The sequence below is a fragment of the Herpailurus yagouaroundi genome, unplaced genomic scaffold (genome assembly GCF_014898765.1).
Source record: "Herpailurus yagouaroundi ecotype Mexico unplaced genomic scaffold, PumYag 198, whole genome shotgun sequence".
Classification (NCBI taxonomy): Eukaryota; Metazoa; Chordata; class Mammalia; order Carnivora; family Felidae; genus Herpailurus; species Herpailurus yagouaroundi.
Window position 1 is genome coordinate 23,465,026 of NW_024412429.1, and position 24,334 is coordinate 23,489,359.

Sequence of the window (24,334 nt, forward strand, 5' to 3'; positions counted from 1 at the left end):
CATATAGATGTATGATAGATATTTGTGCCTGAAGTATACACAAATCTTCAGGACTCTGGCATAACATAAAAAAAGAAAGTAAAACAGCAATCCAATGAATGGAGTTTTATTTTTTTCATTTAGTTTGGTTTCGATGAAAAACTAAATGACTACTTTGACATGGCTACATCTGTCTTGGCTTATAACTCACCTCTGCATTTTATTAAGTCAGATATCTGTTAACTAGAACAAAAAATAAAGCTGTATGATGGTGATGAAAAATATTATTGGCCACTATTATTTTATCTAGGACTCTAACTCTTCAGGGTTCAGAAGGCTACAATGAATGCAGCAATGAGAAATTATCATAATCTCCCATTGAGGATGCTGTGTCCACAGTCTTTAAAAAGTATCTGCGGAGTCCTGAAATAATGACATTTCCATATAACATCTCCTGGATGTTTTAAGTCATTCTTCTGACTGAAAATGTTTGCCCAGACATTAATTCAGGAGTCACAGGAGATGGTTTCTATGGTGATTACATCTGACAAACGTTTCTGGACTCTCATCTTTCCGATTTTCAGGGCCCTACCTTTCATGCTGTCCTCCAAAAGCTTCCAGCCTCTCTGCACCAGCTCCAAGCTCTATTCTAGATGGAATTCATGCCCTCAAGCATGATCTTCCTCTCCAACCCTTCCAAGTGACTCCTCTTTCTTCTAACCAATAATTCCCAAGAAATTAGGCTAAAATGGTAGAAGGAAAACAATGTGATTACCTAATTAGAGTAATTCACACAATGGTGTGAATAATTGATATGTACCACTCTTTCAGGCTACTTGTACTTTAATTGATGGAAAGTTCTCTCCAGGATTTTTTGATCATTGGGTTTAGTGATCTCCCAGATGCCTCTGCATGTGCCGTCTCACTATCACATTTTCTCACCTTATTCCTCTAAAGTAGAAATTTAAAGAATAAAAGCCAGCAGTCTGACATCTCATTTTTATTAACTTACCTATGTCTGCTACTCAAAGCAGTTTAACAGCAGTGTAAGTAAAAAGAGTTAATAAGGAAACCAAAGCTTCTCAAATATGCATATAAAGATGATACAAAGTAAAATTCAAACTTTTATAACAGTGAGTTTAAATCAATTATTTAAGGCCATAAACTTTAAGTATTACCATATTATTCTATTCTCCATTAGCATCTAATAAAATCTTCATGAGGGGTATGTATGTATCACTTGTCTTTTAAAACAAAGGGAATATAGAGAGATCAGAATATTAAGACAGCACTTTTACAATCAGGTAGCTTTAACAAACACATTTTCATAATATGAACTCCTCTATTATTCCCTAAAGTAAATGAATGCTTTTTTTATTTTGTGGATTCACGTTACGGCCAAATGTCCGTTTCTTCTGTTTCTGTTTCCCTTACAAAAATAATTGATAGCATTTTCTATCCAAATCACATTGAGACAAAATGCCGAAGTCAAAAGAATGATTTTATTGAAAACCAACCCCAACCATCTCTGAGACCAAAGTAAATAACCAAGGTCAATGAGTAGTACTTGGAGTTTTCTAAGAGCAAAGGGAAGGCCTCTTCATGTAAATCTTATGGTTCAGAGGATCCACTTGGCAGCTGACATCGGAAGAAGAGAAGGTGCTAGCACAAGCAGAGGCAAAAAATAAGCTAGTCTAGTAGTGGGTGGCACCAAGGCCCCTGAGATTGATCCATGTGTGTTGACAGTTTCAACAATGCCGATCAAAGCTATAGAAAAAGTAAATACAGTTTAAAATCAGTATTGACACCACTGGCAAACAAATACAACTGCACTTGAATGGACTTCACCTTTGGCTGAATTTTCTTAAAAAGCTGGCCACAGGTCTGCCATTAACACACATGTTTTGGTTTGGCATTGGGCCTCCCAAACAACAAAGCAGGTGAATTCCACAAATATATGCTTCCAATAAATCATTCTGTCAGTTAGATGGTAACATTTACATATCACCCTTCCAATTCCTAATTGTCTAATCAGTTGCAAGACTGAATTACATAGTACGCAAGGCAATGTCAAACACAGGCATGTAAACAATATCACAATGGCTCATTGTAGTGTCAGGTTTACCCTCCTACACTTGATCTTGCCAAAAGGCCGAGAAGCAAGAAGTTTACCCTTCTTAAACATGCTATTTCTATTTGGATAAAGAAAGCTTCCATGATGATACCATTTTTATAAAGGCCCAACCAAGCAAAACTAACCAACACAATAGATGGCCTAGAAATACATACTACTTTTTTAAAAAGGGCAATGATACACACAAAATTCAGGACGGCAGCTACTGCTAGGCAGAAGGCAAAAATATAGGATGGGAAAGGAACATGATATGGAAAGAAACAGGAGTAATAAGCTCAATTTTATAATTATACTTAATAACTTATTATATTGCTTTATATTTATCATTTGTTCCACGACTGACTTTGGAAAAGTTTTTGTCTTGTTTAGAATACGGAGAACTCTATGTAATAGAGCATAGCAAGCCTGGATTATGCAGAGAGAGTACCCATATTTATTGTTAGTTAGAAGTTCCTTTGAAAGCTCTTTGATCTTTGCAACATTTCTGGCTGAAAAGCATGTGAAGTTTTCTTCAGTAGCAGCAACATATAAAAAGAGCTAATGATGTGCTTTTACTTTGATATTGAATACTTAAGACTTTTTTTTTTTAAAGCAGTTTTAGGTCCACAGCAAAACCGAGGGAATGGTTCAGAGATTTCACGTACACTCTTGCCCCTCATCCACAGCCTCCCCCATCATCAACACTCCCTTGCCAGAACAGTACATTTGTTACAACTGATGAACCTACATGGACATATCATTGTCACCCAAAGTCCATAGTTTACCCCAGAGTTCACTCTTGGTGTTGTGTGTTCTATTGGTTTGAACAAATGTGTAACAGCATGTATCCATCATTACAGTATCACACAGTATTTTCACTGCCCTAAAAACCCTCTATGCTCTGCCTATTCATCCCTCCTCCCACCAAATCTTGGCAACCAATGATGCTTTTATTGTAGCTATAGTTTTACCTTTTCCAGAATGTCATATGTAGGAGTCATACTGTATGTAGCCAATTCACATTGGCTTCTTTCATTTAATAACATGCATATAAAATTCCTCCATGTCTTTTCATGGCCAGATGGTTAATTTTGTTTTTAGTGGTGAATAATATTCCACTGTCTAATGTACCACAGTTTATTCATTCACCGACTTAAAGATATCTTGGTTGTTTCCAAGTTTGGGCAATTACAAATAAGCATCCATGTGCAGGTTCTTTCATGGATATAAGTTTTCAACTACGTTGGGTAAATACCAAAGAGCATGACTGCTGGATCATATGGTACGAGCATATTTAGTTTTGCAAGAAATAGCCAAACTTTCTTCCAACATGGCCGTACCTTTTCCAGTAATGAATGAGAGTTCCTGTTGCTTCACATCCTTGCCAGCATTTGGTGTTGTCAATGTTCCAGATTTTGGCCATTCTAGTAGGTATGTAGTGGTAGTTCACTGTTGTCTTGATTTTTATTTCCCTGATGATATATGATACGGAGAATCTTTTCATGTGTTTATTTGTCATCTGTATATTTTCTTTGCTGAGGTGTCTCTTAAGGACATTGGCTTATTTTTCAATCAGATTGTTTTCTTACTGTTGAGGTTTAGGAGTTCTCCTCCTCCTCCTTATTTATTTGTTTATTATTTATTTATTTTAAACATTTTAAGTTTAAAAGAGAGAAAGCATGAGTAGGGGAGGGACAGAGAGAGAGGGAGAGAGGATCCCTAGCAGGCTCCATGTTGTCAGCACACAGCCTGAAGCAAGGTTCAATCTCATGAACTGTGAGATCATGACCTGAGCCAAAATCAAGAGTTAGATGCTCAACTGACTGAGCCACCCAGACACCCCAAAGTTTAAGAGTTTTTTGTACATTTTGGACAGCAGTGCTTTATTAGACATGACTTTTGCAAATATTTTCTCCCAGTCTGTGGCTTGTCTTCTCCTTTTCTCATCTTTCACAAAGCATAAGTTTGTTATTTTAATGCAGTCCAGCTTATCAAAGATCTCCTTCCTGGATCATGCTTTTGGTGTAGTATCTAAAAAGTCATCACCATACCCAGAGTCATCTAGGTTTTCTCCTATATTAACTTCTAGGAGTTTTATAGTTTGGCATTTTACATTTAGGTCTGTGATCCATTTTGAGTTAATTTTTGTGAAGGGTGCAAGGTCTGTGTCTAGATTCATTTTTTGCATGTGGATGTCTAACTCCAGCAAAGACTATCTTTGCTTTTTTGTCAAAGATCAGTTGTCTGTATTTACATGGGTCTATTTGTAGTCTCTCATATTTTGTTCCATTGACCCATTTAGCTGTTCTTTTTCCAATACCACACTGCCCGCAGTACGATAGCTTTCATTAAGTCTTGAAGTCAGGTAGTATCAGTCCTCCAACTTTGTTCTCCTTCAGTATTGTGTTGACTAATCTGAGTCTTCTCCCTCTCCATACAAACTTTAGAATCAGTATGTTGATACTCAATAAAATACTTGCTGGGATTCAGATTGGGATAAGATTGAATCTACAGATCAAGTGAGGAAGAACTAACATCTTGACAATATTGAGTCTTTCTATCCATAAATATAGAATATCTCTCCATTTATTCAGTTCTTCTTTGGTTCTAGCCATCAGAGTTTCGTAGTTTTCCTATATAGATTTTGTACATATTATGTTAGATTTATACCTAAGCATTTCAGTGTTGGGGGTCCTAATGTAAATGGTATTATGTTTTTAATTTCAAATTCTATGTGTTCTTTACTAGTATATAGGAAAGTAAGTGTATCCTGCAATCTTGCTATAATCATTAGTTCCAATAGTATTTTTGGCCAATTCTTTCAATTTCCTACATAAAGTTACCACTTTTTTAATTAAAAACAAATATGGCCATCTTTGGCAAAATAAAAAAAAAATGTGTGGTTACTCCCCTAAATGCCAAATAAAAAAAATTTTTTTTAATCAAAAACCTTTTGTTAAAATCTGTCCAACATTTAAAACTGGTTGAAAGATTTTTTTTTTTGGCATTATGTGCTTTGACCAATATTAAAGTTATTCTCTGATTTTCACAATTTCTCACACAAAGGGATATTAGTTGATCATTTTCATCATGTAATCACTATAGAAGCTGTGCAGGTAGGTTGCAAATTTCAAGAGCCAGATATGGTTGCCAAATCGTTTACATTTTAATGTCCATTTGGAATAAATGAGATATCCTTTGGGAAAATCCACAGAAAATACAAATAAGAATTCAATTAACCCATAAAAATAATGCACTCTGGATGTGTCCAACATCATAGTCCTGGATGATGGTGCTATTTACTGAGATAGAAAACAATGACGTAAAATAGTTTTGGGAGGTGAAACCAAAAATTGTTTCTGAGCTTAAGTTTGAAATGCATATTAATCCTCTAAGCGGAGACAGAAAGCAGGAAGTTAGATATAGGAATATGGAACTCAGAGAGATTGGGACTCAAGATACAAATATGGAGGATCATCCTCCCATAGGAGGTATTTAAAGCCTTAATGTGGGTAAGATGCCCAAAGAAGTGAATGTAGACTGTACAGTGAAGAGAGTTTAGGACTGATTTCTGGAGCATTCAACACTGAAAGGCTAAAAAAAGGAAGAGAAACCAGCAAAGGAGACTAAGAAGAAATAGCCAGAAAAGTAGGAAGAAAGTCAGGAGAGTATGTTTGCCTGAAACCAAGTTTTAAGAAAGTGTTTCAAGAAAGAGAAGGTATAGGACTGGATCAAACATTCCTGAGAGCTTCAGTTAAATGAAGAGTCAGAATTGACCATTACATTTGGCAATGTGGTGGCCACTGATGACCTAAATAAGAGACTTTTCATCAGAGCGGAATGGGTTTAAGAAAGAATGCGAAAAGAGGAAGTGGAAACTAAAAGCATAGACAGTTCTTTCAAGGAGCTTTGCTGAAAACAGAACAAGAGAAATAAGGTGGCACTAAAAGAGTCAAGACCATGATAAATTTTACTTTGTTTTGCTTATGTTGAGAGATAACACAGTATGTTTGTAGATTGATGGAAATGAAGCACTCAAAATGGAAAATGTAGGGGAGAGAGGACAGACTTCCAGAAAGGGAATGCTCAAGTAGGCAAGAGGTTGTGGAGTCCAGGTACAGGTGGAGGAGTTGCCCTGGGAAGTACTAACAGTTCATCCACTGTAACAGAAGGGGACTGGGATTCAGATTCAGATGAAGGGAGATCGGCAAATCTGATGGCGGGAGAATGTAGAAGTTTCTTCTGACTGCTTTGACTTTCATATTGAAACAAACCACAAGTTCATTACACTCTCCAGCCAGTATGAAGTCTGTTCTTGGAGTGAGAAAGAGATCTAAGAGAGAGGATCAGGGAGGGAATGACCAAGATTCCAGGACAAAGAAAAAAGGCACAAGAGGCACTGTGAGAATAGGAGATTAAAATGACTAGGGAAATGTAGTACGGTGTTGGGCAGTGCTGAGGGTCCACTACGTATTTGTGGTCATAAATATCAAGCAGGATCAAACATCATGCTTCCGTGAATTTTTTTAATCATGCTCAGCTGCTCAGGCGCAAGCATGAATAGGCAAGTGGTTGGGTTTAACCCGAATTACACATATTCTAGACAAATAAGACTGAAGGCAAAAAGGGATAGCATAGTTGATGATTTGTAAGGGTGTGCTTATGATATCAGACCACAGAAGTTACGCAAGAAGAAAAAAAAAAACAAGAGCGGATATAATGGCTGGGAAAGGTACTGCAGCAGAATATTTGAGAAATTCTCCCAACTACAAAATAATAGCAGGCCCCGTTTCAGCAAAGAGCAAGGGTACATCTGACAGGCATTCTCCTAGGAAAAAAATCTCTTTTCTTTTATGATTTAGATCTTCTGGTACAATGCTGCCACCTTTCTATTTGGGCCTAAGGTCACTAATGGCAATTTTTTAAATGTTAAATTAGGTCACATCATAATGGCTTTTCTGTGGCAAACAGAAATTGGCTCAGATATGTCTATTAGAGTCAAATTATGACTTTAACTGGTGTTAATATATGGAAAAAGTTTAAGTATTATCAGAAGAAATTCATTCCAAATTATAATGCTAGGATGCCCTCCAGTACAAGTATAAAGTAGAAACAAAGCAATTGCAATTGTATTATAGTATCTATGATACACTCCTATTTACTTCTAACTTATGTTTGATAGAGATCCATGTTTTTTTTAAATTTTTTTTAATGTTTATTATTTTTAAGAAAGAGAGACAGAGCATGAGTAGGGGAGGGGGAAAGAGAGAGGAGACACAGAATCCGAAGCAGGCTCCAGGCTCCAGGCTCTGAGCTGTCAGATCCGATGCGGGGCTCGAACTCACGAGCCATGAGATCATGACCTGAGTCAAAGTTAGAAGCTTAACCGACTGAGCCACCCAAGCGCCACGAGATCCATGTTTTGATTGAAAGGTATATTTATTCTTTTTTTGAAATTACTTTTTCAAAGACAGAGAAGTCACTAGGAAAATTGCTTATCAGTTACTGTCATGCAGCATTGATTGACCATATCAACACAGCAGTATGTTCAAATAAACATAAGCGAAATCTTAACCCAAGGAAATTCACATTGTGAGGTATCAAGGCTACAGTGACAATAACACAAGGTTCTTCTTTTTTAAAATTCTGTGTTATTTGAAATTGCAATTTAAGAGCAAAGAGGGGGACAGTCTGATTGGATGAGGCCTTTAAAATATCTTAGTCATTCTCATACTAGATAGGCCTAAAGAAGGCTGGAATTGCCCTTTAGACTGATCAATGATAAAAGCATACTAATGGTTTAGAAAAGATAATTTAGCCCTAGTTTAGGCATAACAATTTATATGCTTTCATGTAAATTGCAATGAAAGCAGCAAAAAGCAACACTGCTCAGCTTAGTACTTTCAGTTACTAATTATAAATATCTATTATGTCTATTTACTAATTATAAATATCTATTCATGTCTTCTGCCCATTCCTTAACTGGATTATTTGTTTCTTGGGTGTTGAGTTTGATAAGTTCCTTATAGATCTTAGACACTAACCCTTTATCAGATATGTCATTTGCAAATACCTTCTCCCATTCCATAGGTTGCCTTTTAGTTTTGCTGATTGTTTCCTTCACTGTGCAGAAGCCTTTTATCTTGATGAAGTCCCAGTGGTTCAATTTTGCTTTTGTTTCCCTTGCCTCTGGAGACACTTTGAGTGAGAAGTTGCTGCAGCCGAGGTCAAAGAGGTTACTGCCTGTGTTCTCCTCTAGGATGTTGGTGGTTTCCTGTCTCACACTTAGGTCTTTAATCCATTTTGAATTTATTTTTGTGTATGGTGTAAGAAAGTGGTCCAGTTTTCCCAACACCATTTGTTGAAGAGATTGTCTTTTTTTCCATTGCATATTCTTTCCTGCTTTGTCAAAGATTATCTACCATACAGTTGTTCTTATGTACTCATTGATGTTTATCTCTGCTAGGAAATATTTGGTCTTACTAGGTCTGTATAGTATTTCCTAAGCTTCCATGTAGATAACCTCTGCTCTATTGAGATGGCATTTCCCCCGATTCATAGGTTGGTTCTCTGTCATACTGAAGTAAGGGAGCACATGAAAAAGAAACTGTAAGTCCCAGAGTACACTACTACCAACAGGTGTCTTCTTATTAGCAGAAACTGCCAACACTTTGTGTATAAGACATCTCCCAGAGTGCAATGCAATTAGTCTTCTTCCAACTTCCTTCCTGCCCTCTTGTTTTCTGGGTTTTATAGAAACCAGTCAGACAACACTTTCACTGCCTTCCAGATCTACCTCATGGATAAAAATTAGTCTTTCCAAATACTTTATCCCTGACAGAACCATCATCTCAGCTTTTAGACCAGCAGATATGAGGGGTTATCAATTACATATCTGAAAACAACTTTATGAGCCCTGGCTTTCATGGACTATTCTCTCAGATTCTGGAGAATAAATCTGGCTATAAATTCTAAATTTTTAAAATTATTGTGAATGTTCATCCTTTCCATATATCTATATCTATATATATGTCTATATATATACATACACACACATATATTTCTGTCATCCCTAATATTCAGATGAAGAAACTACAGCACAAAGCAGAGGTTTTACTCAAGAGTCTGCATATTTAATCACTGAACTCTATCCTTTCTGAACACTATACTTAGAGAAGTAATCACTTTCATCTTAAAATGACCACGGTTCTCTTAAACTGTGGTTCTTGTCCCTGATTATAGGTATATATGTAACAATTATAATAATAACAGATAACACCTATTAAGTATCTGATACATGCTAGGCATTAAGCTATGCAATTACCTCATTTAATTCTCACTCCTCTCTGTGAGAGATACTATCATTATTACCATTTAGCAAATAAAAAAAAATAGGCCTTAGAGAAGATAATAAATTTACCCAGAGTCAGATCACTGGTAGATGGGAAGGCTGGGATTCAAATTCAGTCTGATTCTTGAACCTAAGTGCTCACGTCTTATGCTATAAAGCCTCTATATAACGGGTATACAACATGTTGTATATAATTCTCCAATAAACTGAAAGTATATTTTACTACAAGTTACATGTTAAGCATTATCATTATCATTTTATATATTATTGAATTATAAACAAATAACTTGTGAAACATAAATGTTCTTTCATCATATACAAATAGCTGCAAAATAACCAAAGACTTCTTAATGTATTTGTAGTCAGGGATTTAAGTTCAACAATTTTTCCTATATTCACTTTGGTAGATCTTTGTGCACTACATGAAGAGGCTTTCTTACCCTCTGACTTTTTGTAGGATTTAGTCAATGAGGAATACTGTCAGGAAATCAGACAGAGGAAGGAAAGGAAACTCGGGGTATTTGTTTTACTTACTCAGTTCCTGAAAGGTCCCTGCATGCTGCATGAGCACCAAAGTCACCGCTCAGGTCTAGCAGTGGTAACCTGCCCCCCTGTTATTAGCCTGCAGGTTTTGTATTGTATCTTATGACTTCTCTATTTACTCTGTCCACACTTGTAAACCATTCCTTCATTAAACTCACTCAAATTGCCCAATTTATGTGCCATCTTTCTTCTCTGACAGATCATAGAAGTGATCTGTTCTTGCATAGAACACATGCTTTCATATTTTAGAAGAGGATATTTCCCCATTCTACATGCATTCTTAATGTTCATACGTCTCTTTAAAAAAATAGCAAAGACGTATCACTATAATTACAAAGAAAATGACGTGTAATGTTATAGCTAACATACTTTCTTCAGACTCCTGATGTAGCCTTTCAGATTGGCTCTAGTCAATCATTCCTGACTCAGCTAAAGTACAATTTTCATGCAAGACGAATGGAATGTACAAGAAAACCCATGATCATCGTGCACTGCAAATTATTCTTGCTCACTTTATCCATGTCAATTCTGTCCTAATTAGGATGTTGTAGGCAATTGAAGATTTATGTTTGGCTCAAATACGTATGAGCCCAAACTAAATGTGCTTAATAGCACTGGTTTTTGTAAACACAGAGTCAAAGACAGCTACTCTTTCATACTTATGAGATACGTAATGAAATATTTGCAGGGCATCTCCTGGACAGAAAATTGTTAAGTTTAAGCATCTTGAGTGATCAGTGAAAGTAGTTTTCTATTCATAGTGTTAACTAGAATATAGAGACATAAGTATTCCAAATATGTGACAGTGTGTATTTGGATTGATTTAAGATTGTCTCTTGATTGAAGATAATCTTTTGAAGACTTTACTATAATAATTCTGCCTCTACGAATTTATCTGAAGAAAGTAATCACAAATGTGTGTAAAGATTTATCTGTTCCCCGCGACAATCAATATGAGCATCCCTATTAAGGAATATGCAGTCATTAAAATGAGGTTATGGAAGAATGTATAATGGCAAAGGCAAATGTTTACACAATATGCTAAGCAGGAAAAAACAGGAATTAACATTATATGTAAGCTACTTCTGGTGCCAGCCAAGATGGAGAAAACTGACTATAGACTATCATTCTCACTAATTACAACTAATAACCCTGAAAAAAAAAAAACACAAAAATCAACTACCTGAGGATGTTGATAAGTACACATAGCAGATGGATTGGGAACTAATGTAAAAACTTGAATAAGGATGCATAAGGGGTGAGGTTGGTGGATTTTATTTTTCCTTTCTTCCCTAAATTTGACCTGAGGGTGAGCTGAGTCTTGGGATCATGCAGCTAGCACTGACAGCACAAATTCTAGGAAAAATAGCCAGAAGACTGAGGAAAAGATTCCCACATTTTAGAGATCATGAGGGAGACCTTTCCCCACCCTCTACTTTTCCCTCTTTTATTTTCTTCTCAGCTACAGAGCTACACTGGCAATAGCACAGTGCAAAACCCATCTCTCCAGCCAGAGGAATTGGGAAAAAGGAAGCCCTCGTGTACAGAGAGTATTGGAAGGTTATGGGTTTTCTTCTCTTGCTGCACCTCTGTGAAGGCAGCCACAATTGTGTAGGACTACATGACAGTATGGGAGGCTAAAATTCTGAAAGCATTCCATTTTCTGGCCAGAGGAACCAAGAAAAGGAGCATCTGAGAATTGAAAAGTATGGGAGAAATCATGGAGAGAGAAGAGCTGAAAAAGGTAACTCTCAGCAAACTAGGAAAAGAAGGGAAGATACTCAAATTGATAGACTATTTGCAACACGATTTATAGCTAACATCATAATTAACTGCAAAAGAGTTTTACTCCTGAAAAAGAAATAAGGCAAGGATATCCACTCTCACAACTTCTGTCCAGTATTGTACTAGAAGTCTTAACCAATGCAATAACACATGCAAAAGAAATAAAAGCCATGAAGATTGGGGGAAAAAAAAACTGTCTCTATTAGTAGATGACATGACTATATATATAAAAAAAGAAAATCCCATGGAATCTATGGCAAAGTTCTTAGAATGAATAAGTGAATTTAGCATCTCTATATACTATATATTAACAATAAACAAAACAATACTATGTTTCACTGAGGAGACTATACACATGGCAAGCAAGCACATGAAAATATGTGCAATATTATTAGCCATTTGAGAAATGCAAATTATAACCACAATGAGATCCCACTACACACCAATAAAATGGCTAAAATGACAAATAACATCAACTAACTGGCAAGAATGAGGAGAAACTGCATTGCTCACACATTGCTGGTGGAAATGAAAAATGGTACAGCCACTCTGTTGTCCTGGGAAGTTTCTTTTAAAACGAAGTTTGCGGGGCGCCTGGGTGGCACAGTCGGTTAAGCGTCCGACTTCAGCCGGGTCACGATCTCGCGGTCCGTGAGTTCGAGCCCCGCATCAGGCTCTGGGCTGATGGCTCAGAGCCTGGAGCCTGTTTCCGATTCTGTGTCTCCCTCTCTCTCTGCCCCTCCCCCGTTCATGCTCTGTCTCTCTCTGTCCCAAAAATAAATAAACGTTGAAAAAAAAATTTTTTTAAACGAAGTTTGCAAAATTAAAAAAAGAATTTACATAAAATATGTAAAAATGAAAAACAAAATAAATCAAATGAAATAATAATAATAATAATAATAAACTAAGTCTGCAAATGCCACACAACCTGGCAATTGCCTTCTTAATTTTTCTGCCACAGAAAGGAAAACTTATGTTCACACGAAAACCTGTGCATAAAGGTTCATAGCAGTTTTATTCACAATAGCTCAAAACTTGGAACAATCCAGATGTCCTTTAATGGGTGACTAGTTAAACTGTGGTACATTCATACCATGAAATACTACTCAGCAATAAAAAGGAACAAACTATTGACACATATAACAACTTGGGTGAATCTCCAGAGAATTATTCTGAGTGAAAAAAAGCCAATTCTAAGAAGTTATGTGTATATCAATTCATTTATATAAGATTCTTGAAATGACAAAGTCATAGAAATGGAAAATAAATTAATGGTTGCCAGGGGGCAGGGATGAGGTAGAGGAAGAAGGTGCATGCATCCATAAAAAGGTTACATGAGGGGTCCTTGTGGTAAGGGAACTGTTTCATATCTTGACTGTTTAAATGTCAATATCCTGGTTGTGATATACTAAAGTTGTACAAGACGTCACTACAGGGGGAAACTGAGTAAAGCCTACACTGATCTCTCTGTGTTGTATCTTACAACTGATACGAATCTACAACTGTCTCAATAAAAATGTCATTTAAATATAAAAGATTTACTTGCCATTTCCAACAACATGGATGGGCCTAGAGAGTATCATGCTAAGTGAAGTAAGACAGTCAGAGAAAGACAAATACCATATGCTTTTACTCATATGTGGAATTTGAGAAACAGATGAACAAACTAAGAAAAAAAGAGACAAAAAAACATACTCTTAAATATAGAGAACTGGTAGTTTCCAAGGGGGAGGTGGGGGGGGGATGGGGAAAACAGATAAAGTGGACCAAGAGCGCACTTACCTTGATGAGCACTAAGAAATGAATTGAATTGTTGAATCATTATATGGTACACCTGCGACTAATATAACACCGTACATTAATTATACTTGAAAAAATTTGATAAAAGAATAATTTTTCAAGTACCATTTATAATAGTACTAATAAAAATAAAACACATAGGTATAAATCTAATAAAATATGTGTAGGAGCCATAGGCTGAGAACTACTAAACTCCGATGAAAGAAACTGAAGATCTCAATAAATGGAGAAGTATGTTATGTGCATAAATTGGATGAGTAAATATTGTTAAGATGTCAATTTTCTTTAAATTGTTCTACAGATTCAATGAATCTCTCTCAAAAACTCCCAGCAGGATTATTTATAGATACTGACAAGGGTGTTCTACAAAGTAATTAGACTAGCCTCAACAAATCTTGAAAAAGAAGAAAGTTGGAAGACCCCCACTACCTGCTTTGAAGACTCATTAGAGTAAAGCTGCAGTAATGAACACAGTGTGGTTCTTGTGAACAGAGAAACACGTACAGCAGAAACATACCTACAATGAAGTCAAATTGATTTTGGACAAAAATGAAAGGACAGCCTTTTCAAGAAATGGTCCTGGAACAATTGTACATCCATATGCAAAAAACAAGGGGGGGGGGGAACTCAACATTTACCTCACACCATACCCAAAAAACAAAGTCAAAATAGATCATAGGCCTAAATGTAGAATCTAAAACTATACAACTTCTAGACAGAATTAGAGGAGAAACTCTTTGTGAGCTTGGGTTAAGTAAAAAGTTCTTAAATAAACATCAAAAGTATGTTCCATAAAAGAAAAAAACGTACTTAACTGGATGTCATCAAAAGGATAAACTTCGGCTCTGCAAAAGGCACTCCTAATAAAATGGAAAGATACCCCAGGAAAAAAAATTTACAAATCACATATTTGGCAGAGAACTGTTATCTGGCAAACACAAATGCTCTCAAATTCTAACAATAAGAAAACAATCTATTTTTTTAATGAGCAAAAGATTTGAACGGACATTTCAAAGACACATATGACAAACAATGCACAGTAAAAGATGCTTAACATCATTAGGCATGAAGGAAACTCAAATTAAAACTACAATGAGATATGACAACACATCCGTAGGAATCATTACACTAGAAGAAAGACTGACAATACCACACACTGATGAGGACACAGAGCAACTGGAACTCTCAAGAGTCGCTAATGGCAATGCAACACGGCGCCTCCATTCTGGAAAACAGGCTGGTGGTCTCTTATCTAGTCAAACATATTATTTGCCGTATAACCAACCAATTCCACTACCCTCCAAAATGAAAACTCATGTTCACATAAAAACTTGTATGTAAATGTTTATAGCAGCTTTTTTCATAATCACCTCAAACTAGAAAAAACTCAAACTACTCAAACTTATGAATAATCAACAAAATGGTACATCAACGCCATGGAACACTACTCAGCAATAAAATGGAACAAACTATTATTGTATACAACGTGGAGGAATCTGAAATGCATTATGCTAAATGAAAAGAGCCAGACTCAAAAACTACATATGGTATACCTTATATGTTTTTCTAGAAAGGCAAAACTATAGGAATAGAGAACAAATCTGTGGTCCCAGCGAAGGATTTGACTATAAGGAGTCAGCATAAAATGATATTTTTATGTGATCATGGCTACATGACTCTATGCATCTGTCAAAAATCACTGAACTGTACACCAAAAAGTGAAATTGGGTGTATGTTAATTTCATTTAGTTTTACGTATTAAAAAAAATTTTTTAATGTTTATTTATTTTTGAGAGACAGAGAGAGACAGAGCACAAGCGGGAGAGGGGCAGAGAGAGAGGGAGACACAGAAAGTGAAGCAGGTTCCAGGCTCTGAGCTGTCAGCACAGAGCCCGACACGGGGCTCGAACTCACAAACTGTGAGATCATGACCTGAGCCCAAGTCAGACACTTAACTGACGGAGCCACCCAGGCCCCCCTGGTGTATGTTAATTTTAAAAATGAATGCACACAAATCATATGTATACACTGAACTTGTGTTTTAAAGACAAGTATATATATATATATACAGCTCAAAAGGCAAAAGGCAAATACTAAAATACTAACATTGGTATCTCTGAGTAATAAATATTTTTCTGTATAACTCAAAAACATAACTTTTCACAAAGAATGTAATTTTTTGTGAAATCTGACTCTATATGCATGTAAACATATACATATATGCCTGCAGTCTGATTCTCTATGAATGCTTCTGTGTGTAAAGTTCTGAAATACCATCTTGAAGCACTAAAATGCTAAGATGTACAGAAAATTAGGGATCATTAAGATGGAATATACTCTTTCCTGTAGCCTTCTGTATTGCACAAATTTTCGATAATTCTACATATTATTTTTTAAAAATTTTTAATGTTTATTTGAGAGAGAGAGAGAGAGAGAGAGAGAGAGAGAGAGAGAGAGAGAGAGAGTGTATGTGAGTGGGGGAGGGGCAGAAAGAGAGGGAGACATAGAATCTGAAGCAGGCTCCAGGCTCTGGGCTGTCAGCACAGAGCCCGACGTGGAACTCGAACTCACAAACTGCGAGATCATGAGCTGAGCAGAAGTCGGATGCTTAACCGACTGAGCCAGCCAGGTGCCCTGTCTACATATTATTTTTGATATCAAAATTTTATTTTTTTTAATTTTTTTAAAGGGATATATTTTTTTTAACGTTTATTTATTTTTGAGACAGAGAGAGACAGAGCATGAACGGGGTGAGGGTCAGAGAGAGGGAGACACAGAATCCGAAGCAGGCTCCAGGCTCTGAGCTGTCAGCACAGAGCCCAGCGTGAGGCTCGAACTCATGGACCGCGAGATCATGACCTGAGCCGAAGTCGGACGCTTAACCGACTGAGCCACCCAGGCGCCCCTGGTATCAAAATTTTAAATTATAACCCAGTCTGACAGGTCTAAGTATAAGTACAAAGGGGCTAGATCATTGTCTGACTTGTTAGAATCCCAGGCTTCTAAAGCACTGTAATGAACACATTCCATTTTCTCAAGATTGAGAATGAATGTAATTCTTGCTACTTTGCAAATTCAAGCAATTTCTCTGGTTATTCTTGATTAGCATATCTTGATCAAGCTTATCAAAGCTACATTCCACTCCACAATGGACCTGATCAAGGGGCCTTTCATATTCAAAGAGAGCTCCCTGCTCACCAGACTGGGGCAGGACTACTCTGCAGGTGAGAAATGGGCCCTTTAACTGCCTAGCTACAGACTGCCAGACACAAAAGAAAGCTATGTTGTTACTGAAGCAGTAAGGTTTTTCCAAATATGCTTGGATCACAGGAACATCTGATTCAATATGGAAAATTGTACTATTGTTCACACTTCCACAGAAACATATGACATTTCAGGGCAACGCAGAGAAACAAATGAAAACCCTCAAGAGCAGCTACCAATTTTGCTAAATGTTATACCAGACATGAAGGATGGCGGGGACGGGGAAAAAAGTGACCTCAACTAGTGGTCAGATGACTTTCTGTAATTTCAATAACATTTGCAACTAAGAAAGGGGAATGGGTGATTATATCATCAACTATTTCCCCCACTCTGACAAAACCAGGCCCCTATTTTATGTCTAATCCAAAAGAAACATTTTTCAAAGAGGGTGAAGTGGATTCTGTGTGAAGCATTATACTCACAATTCTTCCCCCAGGTTAGGAAAAAGCATGATTTCCTTAAAATTTATGGGCACATTTTAGGGTCAAGTCCAATTCTACTGAAAAAAAAAAAAAAAAAAGTGCTGTCTCACCCTCTTTGTGTAATATCCAAACAAAACACAACAAACAAACAAACAAAACCCCACCTAATTTTGTTCCCTGAGTATTCAATGAACTACTGGCCTTTACATGGCACTTTGTGGTTTTGACTGGCAAAACTAACTACCATAGTTACATAATGATACACAGAATCTCTTCTCAAGATATTTTATTTCCTATTTAAAATTAAGCCATGAACTAGAGTCAAGAATATTTTAAGTACATAAGTAAATATAAGACAAACTTAAATGCATTGGTATACTTAGGCAATTTATTTTCAGTTTTTAATGTCCAAAATTCTTAGCATGTCTAAACGCAAAAAAATGTATCCCCTAGGTATACTTGACCATTTCCTGCTCTTTGAACACCCCAAGCTTTTCAACATCTGAGCCCTTATTTATCCTGCTCCCTCTGTGGTTTTCTTAAATTCTTTTGCAATAAGGATTTAGATAACAAAAATAAATACCTAGATTATATTACTTTAAACCTCTACAAAAATGCCTTTACCCAGTCAAAATATAAGACCATGTTTTTGGCTTTCATAAAATCTTGATATAAGAAACATCAATTATAAAAATATTTCTATGTATTCTGCTAAAAATCAAAGGCATTATCCATCCACTATGCTGCCCAATGTCCTTTAAAATTTGTTGTTTTTTTAATGTTTATTTATTTTTGAGAGAGAGAGACAGACAGAGCAGGAGTGGAGGAGGAGCAGAGAGAGAGGAAGACACAGAATCCGAAGCAGGCTCCAGGCTCTGAGCTGTCAGCAGAGAGCCAGACATGGGCCAAACTCATGGGTCACGATATCATGACCTGAGCCAAAGTCCTTCCTTTAACAGACTGATCCACCCAGGTGCCCCATACCCAATGTCCTTTACATGACAATGGACATTACATGTCCATTACATTACAGGACAATGTCCTTTACATGAAATTGCTTGAATTTGCAAAGTAGCAAGAATTACTCTCACTCTGAGAGAGAAATACCCTTGAAAAACCAATGCCTGGAAAGAACTATATTTTTCCTGATAAATTGCTACGCTTCTTTTATCCAATGCTAGGATCAAAACTGTATTCTTTTTTGCCTTGGTTGCCCTGAAGATCAGCTAAATTTGGTTTCCAACTGCAATAAATAACCCATCCCTGGTGTCTGAGACATACATATTTGTCCCTTTCTTTTACTTTAAAGTTGCAATTTTTTTACATCCTGTTTTTAATTATGTCACAATAAAAGTCACCTGAAATATGTTCTGAACTATGTTTAAGTATGTTTTAAATACAGTAGGCAGAACTAATATATTGAGGCTGCATCCTATAAGTTATTCCATGTTAAACCACAAAACAAAAACAGTTTGGCCTAGAGCAGTATGTGTCAAGCTAAAACACACACAGGAGTCACGTAATGGTCTTATTAGAAGTCTGGATTATTTATATTCAGGGGCGCCTGAGAGGCTCAGTCAGTTAGGCCTCTGAACAGTTGATCTCAGCTCAGGTCTTGCTATCTCAAGCCCCGCACTGGGCTCTGCGCTGGGCGTTCAGCCTACTTAAAAAAACAAAAGAAGACAAAACAAAACAAAACAAACGTTGGATTCTATTCAGAAGGTTGGGAGTGGAGCTTGAAGTTCCACATTTCTAATGGGCTCCCAGGTAAGATCATTCCTGCTGGTCCTCAGACCACACTTTGGGGAGGCCAGGTCTAAACAAATGTCCTGGTAATGCATGAATGAAAAGTCAGCACAAGAGAAACAATGAATACAATGGAACCCTAAGAAACTAGAACCCTCAAAATGGTGAACAGTACAAATCAGAGCAAATGGAATAGCCTATTTCTGTGTCAGTCTTTAAAAATCAAAATGTCTCGGGCCACCTGGGTGGCTCAGTCAGTTGAGCGACCGACTTGGGCTCAGGTCATGACCTCGCGGTTCGTAAGTGTGAGCCCCAAGTCAGGTTCTGTGCTGACAGCTCAGAGCCTGGAGCCTGCTTTGGATTCTGTGTCTCCCCCTCTCTCTGACCCTCCACCCCTTGCACTCTATCTCTCTGTGTCTCGAAAATAAACATTAAAAAAATTTTTTTAATCAAAATGTCACATATTCAAGATCAGTATTAATTTTTTATATAACAAATGTCCAGTTCATGTTTTTCAAAGAAGTTGATTCTGACTCGTGTGTTATACATTCTACCATATACATCTGAATAAAATTTTGGTTGATATGTTTCAAAAATCCCTATTACTCTCAATGTTCTAGGAGGAAATAGGACAGGAAAACTCATTGGATATTTGGAAAGTTTCCATTTATTCAAATGTTTACGTTTACAAATGTTTATTATACTCCACCACTACTTTGAAGCCTCAACATACAATTGCCTTTTTCTTTTAATTTATTTATTCTGGTTGTATTCTAATTCTTCATTTTTACCATCTTTGGGAGCAATTCCTGTAGAACTTGGAGAATTATCCTTTAATCCTCCAGTAAGTGAATGAATCTGCATGATTTCAAGAAAATTAATCAGCTGTGATGCTGGTTAAGGAAATACTTCAACATTGGTTCATTTCAATTTTCTTTCTTTCTAGCTCATTTCCAGTTCAGAGAGTGTTCGTGCTCCTGGCATGAGATGTTGCATAATGTCACAGAGAAGAAAAGACCTAGTTTTTCCAATCTTGTTCAGTTTTTATAGACTCTCATAGTGCCTGTTGTTAGTTTCATATCAGATGCAGTAGCAAAAATCTGTATTTTGGTTAAAGCTAAAATTAACCAGTTACCTAATACACATAAAGAACTAGTTGAGTCACTGTATAAGTACAATAGCATTTAAGTTTTTTTCTGGGTCAGAGGATTTAAAGCCAAGTGTACTAGTTTTCTATTGCTGCTGTAACAAATTACCATAATTTTAGTGACATGAACAGCACAAATTTATTATTTTATAGTTCTGGAGGTCAGAAGTCCAAAAGTGGGTCTCACTGGACTAAAAATCAAGGTGTCAGCAGGACTGTGTTTCTTCTCAAGGCTCTAGAGAAGAATTTATTTCCTTGCTGTCTTCAGCTTCTAGACACCTCCCACATTTCTTGGCTCTTGGCCCCTTCCTCCACCTTCCAACCCAGCAGTGTTGCGTCTCTCTGTGACTTTCTTCCACAGACACATCTTCTTCCAACTGATTCTTCCCTTCTGCCTCCTTCCATTTTAAGAACGTTTGTGATTACACTGGATCACATGGATAATCTGGGATAGCCTCCCTATTTTGATGTCAGCCAACTAGCAACCTTAATTTCCCTTTGCCGGGTAACCGAACATACCCATGGGTTCTAGGGATGCAGATGTGGACATCACAGAGGACTCATTAGTCTGCCTGCCACACCAAGCCAGTATTCCATTTCTATTTACTGACTTGAATTTCTGAAACACTCTGGTTCTCTTATAGTTTTTCAACACTAGGAAAAGAAGTTCTTGGGGAAGAACACTGTAGGATTACCGATAGCAGTAACTTGTGCTTTTTTTGAAGCATAGCTCTGATTCTACTGGGATGACTCTAACACTCAAAGGAAGATAGGGATATAGCTGGAATGGCCAATACCACATAACCGGTTATCTGCTTCCAGATACATGCAGCCTGAGAGTTCTTCCTGACTTACATTCTAGTAAACTGATGCTGTGGAACATAGAATCAGACTGTGGCCACCAGGATAACATCCTGGCTCTGCAATCCAAGTTGGTTAGAAAAAGGGCCTTCTCGTTAAAGTTTTAGAAGCGAATCCCGCCTCCAAAATTGCTCTAATGAGTTTAGAGTCATTAAAATTGTCCAAGGCCCTAGAGTAATAAAGTTTATAGTTTGTTTTAAAAAAAATTTTTTTTAATGGTTATTTATTTTTGAGAGACAGAGAGACAGAGTGGGGGAGGGGCAGAGAGAGAGGAAGATATAGAATCTGAAGCAGGCTCCAGGCTCTGAGCCATCAGCACAGAGCCCAACATGGGGCTCAAACCCACGAAGCATGGGATCGTGACCTGGGCTGAAGTCGGATGCTCAACCAACTGAGCCACCCAGGTGCCCCTATAGTTTGTTTTAAACATGCAAAAAAATGAAAAGTCAAATGGGTAAATTAGAGTAGCCTGATCTCTTCATGCCATTACTAAGGACTGACAGTTTGTCTGTTTCAACAGCGTACCGTGCTTAAACTCTGAAGACACTAAGTCTCCAATAATTAAAAAAATTATACTTTGCATCAATGTTTTTATGAATATATTCTAGACATACTTCCTCACAGGAACTCTTTTTTTTTTTTAATTTTTTTTATCTTTATTTTTGAGAGAGAGAGAGAGAGAGAGAGAGAGAGAAAGAGAGAGAGAGTGGGGGAGGGGCACAGAGAGAGAGGGAGACACAGAATCCAAAGCAGGCTCCAGGCTCTGTGCTGTCAGAGCTCGAACTCACAAACCGTGAGATCATGACCAGAGCTGAAGTCGGACGCTTAATGGACTGCGCCACCCAGGCGCCCCAGGAACTCTTGATTAAAGATAATTATTCTATCTCAATCAGAAGTCACAGAAAGTAAAAAGTCTGAACAACTGGCTTGAAGGCACTATACAAACTGAATCTAAATATGAAACAAACAGAATCAAATTTGAATTCATTGCCAGAATTCTAGTAGGTAAGAGTATGTTTGTGGTGATTATATATTGAAAACAGGCATGTCCAATCATCAAACTCTTAAGTATAAATTGCAGGGCAGTTCAAGTACAGCCAAATTGGCTCTACTCTGGTATCATGTCACAGAAAGGTTGTGAGAGGTATACTGTTTCCTGAGAGCCTTATTTTGTAACACACGTAAGCAATGCCAACATGAGAAGGTGTCCTCTCTCACGGGCTGATACTCTCAAATTTTACCCCCCTCACCTGCTGACCCCCTTCCTTACCTCCCCAAACTGTTCTTAATGCAAAGGTACTTCTGAGAACTGTTCATAGTTTCCATGGCCCTGGTAGGGTCTCCATCAGTATTTCAACTCATCACCGCTCCCTGGCAACACACGAGTGGGCCAGCTCTTAGTGTGATCTGATTAAGGAATGCGATAAGGTAGTGATCCAAGAGGAATTTTATTCACGCAGCCCCTAAAAGAATTCCGAAAATCTATGCACATATTTTTAAATAACATCTAAACATTTTTAACGTAAGTTTAAACACTTGAAAAAGGAACATGATTTTGAATGCTCTGATACATATTTATCAGAACCTCAGGGCTGCAGATTTCACTCATTCAATCTACGGAAAATGTCTGCTCTATAACATAATTGGCATAGCCAATCCTCATTGACAAGCCAATCAACCCAATAAAACTTTCTGTCCAAACAAGTCTCACTTCGTTTTTCAATCAAATGTGAAGAGAGTCTTGGTGACAATCCATATTCAGAATGCTAAAAGGAACCGAGAAATACAGCACAGAGCCTTGTCATGTGCTCATCTCTTGCATGAATGAGAAGAAAGAAGAACAAGCAGACATTATCCATGCTCAGAGGCAGATCAGTTTCAAGAAAACGATGGAAGTTGAGGATCTGAAAACTGAAACCGTTGAAACACTCTATGCCCTGAGAAGTCTTGTTGCCCAAGGGCATGTGCATAGTTTGGAAACTGCTGCGAAAAGATACTTAAATTCTTTTTGGAAAGTGAAACAAATATAAAATGGTATTTCCAAACAAAAAGCCCTCAACTGCATTTCTTTGAGGGATCCTAAGCCTTTGGAAATATCTTAGAACACGTATCACATTCTCTCCATCAACGCGGAGGGTCAACAATTAAAGATTATAATCTTGCTTGTGCAGCCAATCTCATATATAATCTTGGATGGGCAGTTCCGGCATCCTAGGAATTGCTTCTACATTTTCTCTAGTCTTTGGAACTCCTTGATTTGTTCTAACCCTCTACCCATATTTGGTCATTGTTTAGTGTAACCACACCGTCTAAATTAGTCACCTTTCACCCCTAAACTCCTAGATTTCACCCCGTGTCATTATTGGGCCTTATGCTCATGTTCTGATGCTCTGGCCTTTTCAGTGCCAGAAGTGGATAAGCTTTATTTCAAAAAAATAAAAACAACCAAAAAAAAAAAACCAACCAAAACCAAGTGCAGCTGCCAAGGTTATGCTGTTGTGTCACCAGAACTGTTTATGCAAACCACTGCAGACTTTAGGGGGAAAGATAAGGAGTGTAAAGTCCTACTGGTAATGCATTTTGAAAGCCTCTCTCCTAATGTTTCTGGGAGAAAGATTAGAAGTAAATTACTGACAATGGGTAAGAAACCAGATGCAAAGAAGACAACTTTATTAGGCGCTTTCTCTTCTTCATGAGGATTTTGGTTCTCTCTGAGGAAGCTCCAAGTAATTCAACAATACCCAGGTTTCCTTCTGTTGCTGCAACTTGATCCCACGGTGGGTGCTCTGGGAAGCACGCTGAGGGCGAATGGGTCTGAGGCCACTCATGACCAAGGTCGTCTGATCCATTTGTTGAGACTCTTTCCGTGTCACCTCTTAGAAGCTGGTCTGGGTTCCCCTCCAAACAGCCCCACCACCTGGCTGTGCCCACCTCCATTCGTGCCCCAGCTACCAGGTAACGGGTGGTTCAGAGGTGCTGCTGCGGGGGGCAGCCAGGCCTTTAGACGCAATCACTGGGGGAGAGGCGAGGACACGGGTGGCGGCTGGAGGCGCGCGCAGGTGCCGGCGCACCCACGCACGCACACACACACGGACTCGGGGTGCAGGGCGGACGGGGGAGGGGAGCGGAAGGCCTTACCAGATCAATGAACGTCAGGAATTTCCAGCTCCCGCCGTAGGTCTGATGCGAGGGCATTTCGATGGCCTTGTAGTTGCACAGGATAGAACAGTAGGACAGCAGGATCGCCACCCGCAGCACCTGGCACGGGACAAGCGCCATGTTCGCAAAAGGCCTGGCAGGCTGGGCGGCGACGAGGAAGGGCG

General features: G+C 37.8%; 1 protein-coding gene across 11 annotated transcripts in view; it reads right to left on the minus strand.

The window, feature by feature from the left end:
- Positions 1 to 24,328, minus strand: part of AIG1 (androgen induced 1) — a 321,002-nt gene extending 296,674 nt beyond the window's left edge. For 9 of the 11 annotated variants that reach the window (XM_040449003.1, XM_040449002.1, XM_040448997.1 and 6 more), the window contains exon 1: positions 24,150 to 24,328. In XM_040449003.1, coding sequence (XP_040304937.1) covers positions 24,150 to 24,290 — 141 coding nt within the window. In that variant the 5' untranslated portion in view covers positions 24,291 to 24,328. Of the gene's footprint in view, positions 1 to 17,032; positions 17,335 to 23,659; positions 24,025 to 24,149 lie in introns of those variants that run through there. The other 2 variants (XM_040449006.1, XM_040449005.1) reach the window with 2 other exon arrangements.
- Positions 24,329 to 24,334: the final 6 nt, after the last annotated feature.